This window comes from Lemur catta, chromosome 14 (assembly GCF_020740605.2).
Source record: "Lemur catta isolate mLemCat1 chromosome 14, mLemCat1.pri, whole genome shotgun sequence".
Taxonomy (NCBI): domain Eukaryota; kingdom Metazoa; phylum Chordata; class Mammalia; order Primates; family Lemuridae; genus Lemur; species Lemur catta.
The window spans coordinates 41835271-41847095 of record NC_059141.1 but is presented as its reverse complement, the minus strand read 5'-3'; the positions used below and the strand labels follow the sequence as shown (position 1 = coordinate 41847095).

The window sequence follows — 11825 nt, the reverse complement described above, 5'->3', positions numbered from 1 at the left end:
CCAACACATCAATATTTGCTCTAGTAAGGGACTTAGCCAGGTTTGTGGAGTAGCTATTTAGTAAATAATCTTTAGTGCAGTAAGGACTATATCAGCTGAAGAAACGACCTTGGCCTAAGGGAAAAACTATCAGCAAATTAATAATTTAGGGTCTTATTTATACTTTTCTTATTATATTAGAGAATTCTCAAGCCAACCATAGACCTTTAAAGAAATACTAGCCTTACCTGAAGGAGAAAGTATTTGAGGTGTGGCTCCTAGTAGGAAATTCCTGAGTGTGCAGTTCCTCATATTTGAGAGGCTCAATCAATTACTTCATAGAATGCCAGTTTAGGAGGGACTGCGGGCTTATATAAACTAAGAAGTAATTACCTTATATAATAAAACTATAAGCAGGTCCCTAGTTAATGAATTTGCCAGTTGTTTTCTCAGTTTATAGATACTGACCCATATGAGACATATTACATATGCATAGACACAGAGAGACATAGCCATTGAGTGAATTAGCACAGGCTAAACGGCTGTAATGACTAGACCCAAGGATGAAGGAGCTCTAAGAAATTAAAGTTATATTTATTGCTCATAAGATAGTCTGGAGTTGTGCTCTAGATTGGCGAGTGTCTCCAGTCATGTGTTCATCCAGGAACCCAGGTTGACAGTTTCACTATTACCTTCAAATTGTCACTCTCCTCACTGCTGTGCAGCCAGCAGGAGAGAGGAAGAGAGAACATGGAGGAGGTGTTGACTGGTCTTGAGCAAAGCCCTTAAGTAGTACATTTCACTTCTACCCACATTCCATGGGCTGAAACTTGGTCACATGGTTACATGTAACTGCAAAAAGGTCTGGGAAATGGAGTTCAGCTACATGCCTAGAAAGAATGGAGAATGGATTTCGGTGGACAGCTTCCAACACACATGTGGTACAATAGAGCACCAGGCTGGAAAAGGATCCTAAATGGGATGACCTTCCTGGTCTCTCCTCCATTCTCCCCGCTGCAATTAGAGTCATCTTTGCATAGTGCAAATATGCCTGTTCTTCACCAACCACCTTCAAGTCTCTGTTTAAATCTTTTAGTAATTTCTCAATGTATTTCCTAGCAAGTCAAAACTCTTTATCCTGACCTACAAGGCTCTGCGTTATCCAATCTCCACTTACCTACTCATCCTCAATTTTGAGAAATGCTTTTCTTTCACTTTGAAGGCTCCAGCCACACAGGCCACCTTTCACATCCCCTATCTTCCATGTTCTATTTCCAAGGGATTTTGCACTTGCTGTTCCTTTTGCCTGAAAACTCTTTCCTCCCCTTCTTGCCTAACAAGTACCCAATTCATCCTCAAAGCATGACTCTCCCAGTGGAATATTCTTTGATTTGGTCAAATTCCTCTGTATAAGCTCTCATTGCAAGGTATACCTTTCTTCATAGCACTTATTACAGTTATTTGTTAGTTTTATAATTGCTTTGTGACTGATTAAAATCCACCTCTCCCATGAGACTATAAACTCCATGAGGGCAGTGGGTATGTCTGTTTTTGCTGATGTATGCTTAGCATAGCTCTGACACACAGAAAATACCCAGCAAACATTTATTGAATATAAGCAGACTTGAATGAATGAATGAATGAATGATGATCTGGATTCTAATTTGGACCTTGCCACAAATTAGCTATGTGATCACAACGTCTTTTCACTTTTCTGTACCTAAGTTTCTTCATCGTGAAAGGACTGAACTAGATGACGTTTAGGACTTTTAGCACCATGGTCTTATGGTGCTACTATTTTAAAATTGAATCTTGTTCAATGCTTTTGTTTAATCTTTGTTATGTTTCCTAAGCAGATGTAACAAGTTTTGGGGCTGGCAAATTGGCGTGAGAACAGTTTTTTTCTTTCTTTTATTTTGAATTTTTGACTATTACAAATTCACTGCAAACTTCAATTTTATTCTAATCCATAAAGCCCAATAACAAGGGAAAAGAGGATTGGATAGAGTTAATAAAAAATAATAGTATCAATTTTTGTACCAAAAATGATAAGGAATGAAAATTCAGAAACATTTTGTGGGTCTTCATAAGGGATTGACTCTTCTCTTGTGTTGGGTTGGAAGATGAGTATCATGTTCCTTTTATTCAGGTTGAATTTGAGTTTTGGTTTTTTGAAATCTGTGTATTGACAGTGCATTAGTATAAACTGTCACCAGCGTTAAGAACAGGGACTGCTTTTTTCTCCTTTTGATATTAAGATGGATATTCAATAAAAAAGATTAATATCCAGTTTATTTTAACCTTTTGTGTGTGTGATAGGATGGCAGGTAATGTGATCATTACAAAGCCTGATTTCAAGTAGCCGGATAGCATTTATTTATTGACTTATTGTGCTTTTCTTGTTATATAAGACAAGGAGTGCTCATTTAGAGAAGTCTTAGGATCTGGAGGAGAGTTACTCATTGTGAGCAGCTTGAGTGCCTGGGACCATTCTATAAACGGTTGATCTCTTGATTTAAGATTAACTGCTAGACTTTATTATGATGTTATGTTGCGGGAGAATTAGGTGCTAAAAGAAATCAATCCACTCTCTGCTTTTATGAAGTATGCACACTTTTAGAAAGTTTCAAATTCTACTACAGAATTGAAGAGGTAGGGAGAGGCCAGGACTGATGGAATTTGCAATTACTTCTTTAAAATGGGATTTGTTTAGCACTTCCTCCTTCTTCATGAACATTTTTTTTCCTCCAGTTTGCAAGACGACTATATCTGATTTTTCACGTGTCATTTAGAAGGGAGTGTCATTCCATTAATGATGAAATCTGACTTTAAGCATCTTCTAATTAATTTTGTTTTGTTTTGACCAAGATTCTTTTTTTAAAATTAATACATTTTATTTTTTTAGAACAGTTTTAGATTTATGGAAAAATTGAGCAGATAATACAGAGTCCCCCATGCTTCCCCCTTTCCCCCTGCACAGTTTCCCCTATTACTAATTATTACTATTATTACTAATCTTATATTAGTATAGTACATTTGGTACAATTAGTGAGCTAATGTTTATACATTCCTGTTAATTAAGGTTCATAATTTATTCATACTTCTTAATATTTCCTCTTTTTGCTTCAGAATCCCAACTGGGATATCTCATTACCTTTAGTTGTCATGTCTCCCTAAGCTCCTCTTGGCTATGACATTTTCTCATACTTTCCTTGTTTTGGATGACCTTGGCAGCTTTTTTTTTTTTTTTTTTTTGAGACAGAGTTTCCCTCGGTTGCCCAGGCTAGAGTGCAGTAGTGTCTGCCTCAGCCTTCCAAGTAGCTAGGATTACAGGTGCATGCCACCATGCTCAACTAATTTTTCTATTTTTTGTAGACACAGGGTCTCCCTCTTGCTCAGGCTGGATTCGAACTCCTGGCCTCAAACGATCCTCCTGCCTCAGACTCCCAGAGTGCTAGGATTACAGCCATGAGCCACTGCACCAGCTGACCTTGGCAGTTTTGAGGAGTGCTACTCAGGTAGGTATATTGTAGGATGTTCCTCTATTAAAATTTGCCTGATATTTCCCTCACAATTAGACTGGAGTTACAGATTTTTGAGATGAAGGATCACAGAGATAAAGCACCATTTTTCACCTGGTATCAAGGGTGCATGCCATCAACATGATTTATTGGCTATTGATGTTGACCTTGATCACCTGGCTGAAGTAGTTTGTCAGGTTTCCTAAGCATAAAGGCACTCTTCCCTTCCCCTGCCCCCATTTCCATATTGTATTCTTTAGAAGAAAGTCACTATGTATAGCCCACACCTAAGTAGGAATTATGCTCCTCCTCCTTTGAAGTGGAGTACCCACATAATTTATTTGGAATTCTTCTGGAAGATTTGAATCAAGATTCTTTTAAATAAGTGCGCTTCATTTGGTTTGAGGATTATCCTGATAAGCATTTTGTGGTTATAAGTTTGCATGTTCTTTTGAAAAAGTAGGGTAATATGGCCATGCCAATACAGTGGAGTAGAAAGAGAGCATTGGATTAGGAATGTGAGGATCTGAGTTTGCAAACCAGCCTGGCCACTTGCCAGGAATGTGACCCTCTCCCCTGAGAACTGCTTTTGAGTGATCATAAGTTCCAGTTGACGATGCAACACAGAGGGTATTTTACTTGCTATCCTTGCTGCCTGGCACAAATGTTCCTCAGCGTGGCCCTTTGCTGGTTCCCTCTTGTATTCTGGTCTCAGCTCAGAAGTCAGTCCATACAACAAGAGTCCTCAGAGCATCCAAGGTAAAGTAGCTACCTGACATTCCTGAAATTTTTATGCCATGGGTTTGTGTCATTCATTCATATCGTTTATTGTTATCTAAAATCACCCTCTTCATTCTGTGTTTATCATCTGCCTCTAGATTATAAACTTCATTAATTCCATGAACTCCCTGAAGTCAAGGACCTTATCTTACATATTTCATCCCAGTACCTAGAGAGTGCCCTGAATAAATTACAGGCTAGATTAAAAAGAAACAAACACCACAATGACCATTGGAGATATTTTTACTAACATTCTCTTAAGCTAAAAGTTAACATAAAACTCTTTGGCAGCCCTGACAAATAAAATATTATAAACCAATCTTCTCCACTGAGGGTACTTCTGGGAAAAAGAAAGGGACCTGAAAGCAAGAGAGGTTTTCATATTCTCTCTTTGTTTTGAAATTTGTGAATTTCACCAAGATGGGATTATATTGATCTAGATTCATTTTTCTTAGGAAACTTAATAATGGGTATTTTGACTCCCATAAAGGAGTCCTGACTTCTCTTGTTTAACAAATGGATGTCCAGGAAAAAAAATGACTTTCATGTCCAGAAGAGGGACGTCTTCCAGAGACTCTCTGAAATTTGAGATGTCAGAAGTATTTCTCCTGTACAATTGCTGGGAAAAGGAGCACGTTTATTCTGTAAGGGAACTGAAGCATAATGAAATGCAATCTAAGAACATGCAAACTTATTATCTACCAGGATGGTTGAATGATTCTGATCAAATGGAGGGTAGAAATGAGCGCTTTATGTTTGGATTTTGGAAAAGCGACTCCACAGTTATATTTAGGCACAACAGTGCCTGCAAATACCTGAAATAGTGGCAGTCTGTGGCTTGTTCATAACATAATGAATATATTTGCTCTTTGAAACTTATCATGGGGGCGAGGCAAAAAGCTTCCCAAATTATTCCTGCAAATGGAAGGAACATATCTTATTGTGGATGATAAAAGAAAAGCTGCTCCTAAGTTCCAGGTTGGTATTATTTTTTAATTGGCTTTTCAGAGGGCTGCCTTTGTGCCAAAAACTACTCAGGGATAGTTGCACCCTATGACTTAAAAAATATCACAATTTATTTTTCCCACTCTCAGAAATTTCTAAGAAGTGGTGCTATGCATTATTAGCAGTGAGAATCTTTCCATGAGAATATTCTCTTTTCCAGGTCTCCATGGATAGAAGTCCTGGTACTAGGGAGCTGGCCTTTTTGAAAACACACATCTGGTGTCACTTGCTGCTTAAAACTCGTCAACAATTTCTCATTGTTTTTAGGTTAAAAATAAAAATCTGTAGTGTGGTCTACAATCCTGCAAGAGCTCCGGGTCTGGCCAATTGTTCAGCTTCAACTTGTGTCCCAGGGACTTTGCACATGCTTCTCTCTCTGTCTAAAATGCATCTTCCTTCACCTTCTGTTGTCTAGTTAAATTCTACCTGTCTTTCTCAGATCTCAGCCTAATTGTCAATACCTATAGGAAGCTTCCCTGACCTCTCAGACTAGATCAAGCTCCTTTGTTCTATATTTTCATAACTCCCTGAAGCTTGTCTTTATCACAGTTAGTATTAACTGTCTACCCTGACTAGGTTATTAAGGCAGAGACAATGTCTATTTGGTTCACCACTACATGCCCAGGCACATTGGAGGTGCTCAATGAATATACAATGTATGAGTAAATGAATGCAGATGAGCCATGCATTCTCTCCCTGGATAAAATTTCTAAATACTTAAAGTGCTCATTAGCATAAGCAAGTTTGTTCCCTTATTATAACTAATAAGGAAAAAGAAAGGTCAGCTTTCACTTTATTTCATGTCAACTATTAGATGGCTAGAGGAAGATAAAGGTTAAGTATGTGGGTTTTGTAATCACATAGGCCCAAGTTCCAAACTTGATTCTGCCATTTACTGGCTGTATGATCATGGAGAGTTGCTTAAACTTTCTCTATATTCCAGTTTCACCATCTGTAAAATAGGTCAGACCTGGGTATGAAGCCCTGATCCACCAATTATTAATTGTGCAATTTGGTTTAAGTTAATCTTTTTAAGCTTCAGGCTCCATAACTATAAAATGAGGCTAATATCATCTATCTATCTGTTTATCTCCTAGGGTTATTATTGTATATATATTAAATAAACATATGTATTTGCTTATAAACATATGAAAATGTGCTCAATCCATGTGGAGTAAAACAATAAAAACAAAATAAAACAACAGTGTGACATTATTTTCTATCAGAATACCAAAGACAAAAAATTGGTTAATGCATGTTGTTGGTAACATTGTAGAAAAAGAGGCATTCTCATACACTGTGGGTGGGCATGCAAAATGGTAAAATATATCTTTGACAACATCTAACACAATTTCAAGTGCACATACAATTTGACCTAGAAATTCATCCTCTCCAATTTCATCCTACAGGTATAATCATACATATTCACAAAGAAGAACACTAGCATGGCAATGTGGCATCCTGATAACTAACTATTGGGAACAATAAAGAGTCAGCACTATAATAGGACTGGTCAAAAAGTTATGGAATTGATAAAATGAAATATTACGTGGTCATTAAAATGTGCTGAGAGTGAATTATCTCCCAGATATATTATTTAACGAAAAAAGCAATGTAAATTTAGAGCAATATAAATTGTGAAATAAAAAAAAGAAAGATCACTCATGCAAGCATCCTATTGTTTGAATGGACAAAAAACACTTTTGTAAGGATTTATGGAAAGCTCTGGTTGCTTTTTCTCCTAATATTACTAGATCTTAAAGTTGGGCTGCCACACAGATCCCTGGGTTGCTCCAATATGAAAGATGCAGGGCAGCAGGGTGGCTACCATGGGATGACTTCAACAGAGTAGGAACAGTTTTGCACATCGTAAGCGATAAACAGAAACCAAACCTCACAACAAAAGTCCTCTAATATGAATTTATTGGGTCCTCATAAATAAGTATTATCTCCTAATACTAAGGGCCCTCATGAGAAAATAAGTATTATCTCCATTTACTAGATGAGCTAATATAGAGGATGAGTGGCCTGTCCAAGGTCACGCAGTAGCCAATGGTGAAGCCAATATCAGATGCTAGGGGTTTTAGTCAAGAGGCCACAGCTTTAGCCAGGTTTGTAGCATATCGTCTCTCTGCAGTGTTTAGGGATCCTAATGCTATTTTTGACTTAGTTTTAGAGTCCTGATACTCCTGATGTCTTTGTTCAAATAAACACTTTTTATTAGAAGTGCAGGTCTATTCTGTGCCAATGATTGCATTTGAAGCTGTGTGGGGTGATTTCTAGAAACTCCTTTATTCCCTGTTTGCAGTTTCACTGTTTTCCTTGAAGATGACTGGTTGACAGACTTGTGAGCCTCCAAGTGATGTCCTGTCACTAGTGATCTCCTAGTGATCACCATCAATGTTTTCATGCAGGAAGGACCGCTCTGGGAAGAAACAGGCCTTTCAGCCTTGGAACTGCATGAACAATAAACATGGTTTTATTTTCAGATATACTCTTCCTCTGTGATCAGTATAGTGAGAAAACTATGCTGCAAATGAATACGTTTGGGCAGTTCCTTTGACAGTGCTGGACAAGGTAAGGTTATAGCTGGTATTCACCCAAGTGCTACCTAGATGCAAGTACTATATAACCTGGAAAATTCTCAAAGAAACGGCCCCCTCCTGGTAATATTCTCCACTCTAGAATACTGTGAAGTCTAAGACTTTTGGAAAGGGATTAGGTAGTAATTAATCAATTTGTCCAACTAGGGACAATCAGTTGGTAAATGGATATTTTTCTTTTGAAATTATACTTTAATAAAGGTATTTAAAGGCTGGAGACATTTTTTAATCATTCCACTGCAATATAATGGTTAATTTCAGGAGCTCTGTGAGTTTGATTTGTATTTAAGATTTTTACAATCTATATATAGGCTGATCTTTAATAACCATTTATATATTGCTTCTTTTTATATAGGTCATGTATTCTCCTGGGAGAGTAACAAGATTAGAAATAACAAATACAGTACAGAATAAATTAAAGTGCTTCAAATTGCATTATATAATTTCAGAAAATTGGTTTCACACTGAAACATTTAAACAAGAAAACCAAATGATTTAAGTTAAAAAAAAAAACCACCTAGTATATGCGTTTGAATTGCTATTGTTTAGCAAGTGTTATCCTCAGCAGTGTGGTACTGGTATCTTTTCACAGGGCTCCAGTAATGTGGCAGTTCATTTGGGTTAATATGGATAAAATTATTATTATTTTTCCTTATTTCTGGCTATTTAAAAAGTTGGCTTCATTCTCCTTGAAGATGAATAGCATTTATTAGTCAAAACGTCAACGGACTACTGTAAAAGTAATTGTATTTTTATATATAATTCTCCAAACTCTTATATACAGAATGTTCTTATTACACTCGGTGCAATAAATTCAGAGGCTATTGTGGGACAGGAGATAGCAAAATTGGGGCCAATACTTTCCTAATTACTTAGGATAATAAAAAGTGGGGCTTGGTTTTCCTTTCACAACTAAAGGAAGGAGATATGATGCTCTGGAGAGTCTATTATTCCGGCCGGTTTTGTTTGTTTCTGTGAAGTTTAGCATCACTCTCCTTGTACTGAGTCTTCAGGCCTTTTTCAGTTTTTCTATTCGTGCATTAAAGGCCTCTTCCTGTATTTGCAGCTTTTCGTTTATCTCGGTCTGTGAAGACAATCATAAAAAAGTGGTTATGATGGAGCTATCTTTTGCTGCACATTGTCTTTGTGGTTTTGACATACTATAGTGCCTAAAGACAGACATTATCCCTCACACACCTTCCTGTTTTGCAGACATAGCTGTGTTTCAGCCTGTAGTGATGTGATAACACTTTATCATATTTCTCTGCACATTCCCAATGTATAGCATGTCTGCTATGAACAGGAAGTGGTATTTGGACAGCCATTTTTCACATAGCCTTGTGTTGGAAGATAGGATAATTTATCTGTATTTTCAGACAGACTTTCCCAATAAGCACCGAATCAGAATAACTGCTTTGGGCTCAGTTATTGCTGTGTTGCCGATCCTGCCCCCCCACCCCTTTGCAATAGATGTTTTTGTCTCCGTGTAACACATTCTAAATGAAATCCCAGAAAGCTTCTGTTGTCAAATAACAACACAAATAATCTCACAATTAGAACCATTCTTATAATTAAGCGTATTCATCATACATTGCAACTCTTGAAACGATGCCACTTTGTGGTATATTTTTGGGAGGAAAAAAGTAAGCGACTGCTGTCAGGTTTTAGTGATTGCGGTGGCTGTGATAGCATTTAGCCTCTGGCAGTGATAGTCTGTGGACTAACATTGCTACCTGCGCGATTCCAGAAATGCCTTCACATTATCTGAACATTAGTAGCCCTGGAAATGTCTTCCCTTTTTCACGATGGATAATAAAATTATGTACAGAGAAACCGGTGGTGGTTGACGTGGCAAAAAGGGTGTTTTTGTTGTTGTTTAGGTGATTGAAAAAATGTCTGTAAGTATATGAGGAGTAGTTTATACACATATGTGTTCATAAATTCAAAGTTTAGATTATTAATATCTATAACATAATTTGAGATTTTCAGGGTAGGTAACTGTACTTGGAGAAATTTTTATTCTTTTAATTTAGATAGAAGAAATTTAAAAAATCAAATACTTTTGTAAGCCCAGGTATAATTTTTCATATTTATTTATTTATTTATTTATTATTCACTTATTTATTTTTGAGAGTGTAGCTATCACAGATAGTTTTGAAATGTCCATGCTGCCGTATCTGAGTAGATTTTATTTTATCTCAGAGTAAGAGCTGATATTTCTGGAAAGATCACATTTGTGTCACCAATTCTGGATTCAGAGTTCACATGAGAGTTAGTCTTTTCTGGTTCAAGTTTTATTAAGCTCTAGGATCGAGCTCTAGCCTCTGGTTTCTTATCTTTTCCTTTCTTAGTGGTTGGTTGGGTGGAGGAGGAAAGGAGGGATGAATGGTTTATGCTGTCTTTCTTCAGGATTCACTGATGCCCCCACATTATTCTGGTGGAGGTGATAGGAGCACTGCCCTAGGAGTGGGGAGACCTAGGTACTAGTTTAGCTGTGCAGCCTTAGGCAAGCGACGGTGTCAACTGTTACCCAAAAAATTAAGTAGAGGAATAGGATTGTATCAATATTACACCTTAGCTTTTAAATTCATAATTTTGACTCCCAATTTTGTGATAAACTTGACCAATGTTATCTTTTATTGACATGATGTCATGAGATATTTAAAAAATTATTACTCTTGCTTCATTAAAATAAATTTATGGCATACAACATATTGGACCATATAGGGATTGAAATGGTTTGAGAAATAATTCTATCACAGTTCCAAAAGATTGGGAAGAATTGCTCTTCCCAAAGAATTGCCTCTTCTCCCTTTCGATTCATTTCTATGCCCACCAGTAATCTCATTTCTTTGCCACTAAGGACTGATGTATACATATCACCTACCAGCTTCGGTTTCACTGCCTTACCAGGGTGTTCACATTAACCTGGAGACCTTTCTGGTATTTCACTGAGGCAGAATTTATCAAAAAAAAGTGTGGGCCTTGGGGGAAAAAATATCAAGAAGGTAAGGTGTGCCTAAAAGAGTGAGAGGAGAGTCATGTTTCAGGTCTCTAGACTTTAGTGAACAGTAGTTCAGTTCAGGCACGACCAGCAGAGCCTGGATCAAAAGTCTCCATGTTTAGTGAAGAATAGGCTGTCAGTAGTTGGCCATGTCTCCTTGTTATTCCTCAGAACACTGCTGAACAGACAAGCTATCCCACAACCACTAGGGTTGGGTCTGATTTATTTGCTTTAGGAAACCATGGAAAACCCACGATCTGGGATCAATGGCCTCTCATTGACCACGACCTTTAGCTGATCTCATGATCAGCTTTTCTAACCTGGAAAATTCAAGTTGACCTAAAAATACCTAGAGGCCCAAGATGCCAAACTTCCCTCAAGGTTTTCATGTTATTTTACCCTATTGCTTAGGGCCAAGAGCCAACATTTAATGCAAGAATTTAGTGTTAGCATTCAAAGTTCTCTGAAATGTAATTCCTTAAATATATTAAAATTTGCTCCTTTGGGTATAATTTTTATTATACAACTCAGGCCAAAATAATTTCATTTTGAATTTATCTTTAAAATTAAAACACCTAAACTATATAGACTCAAAATGTTTGCTCTATTCAGTATAATTTTAATTAACATCTCAAGGCCAAGATAACTTCATTCTTAATCAATCTCTAAAACTATACAGTAAGTCAATGGGAAAATACATGAATTAACATAAAAAAATTTAAGAATTCACATTACATTTTCAGAAATTTCTGTAATATACAAGGTGAAATATGCCTAAAACCACACTAGAGAAGGAGCTCTGAAAAAATTGTACTTAAAACATGAATGCTCTACTGTCTTTTCTGCAAAAATTGTAATAACCGTTTGACTTTTAAATAAAGAAGGAGAAAAAACGATGGGTAAAGGTTGAACATCTTACAAATAACAATTCAT

The 11825-nt window shown here is 36.9% G+C and overlaps 1 protein-coding gene across 2 annotated transcripts in view; it reads right to left on the bottom strand.

The window, feature by feature from the left end:
* Nucleotides 1–8148: 8148 nt before the first annotated feature.
* CABCOCO1 (ciliary associated calcium binding coiled-coil 1) overlaps nucleotides 8149–11825 on the bottom strand; it is a 96505-nt gene continuing 92828 nt past the window's right edge. The window contains exon 8 of one of the 2 annotated variants that reach the window (XM_045568422.1): nucleotides 8149–8972. In XM_045568422.1, coding sequence (XP_045424378.1) covers nucleotides 8898–8972 — 75 coding nt within the window. In that variant the 3' untranslated portion in view covers nucleotides 8149–8897. The remainder of the gene's footprint in view (nucleotides 8973–11825) is intronic. The other variant, XM_045568423.1, reaches the window with a different exon arrangement.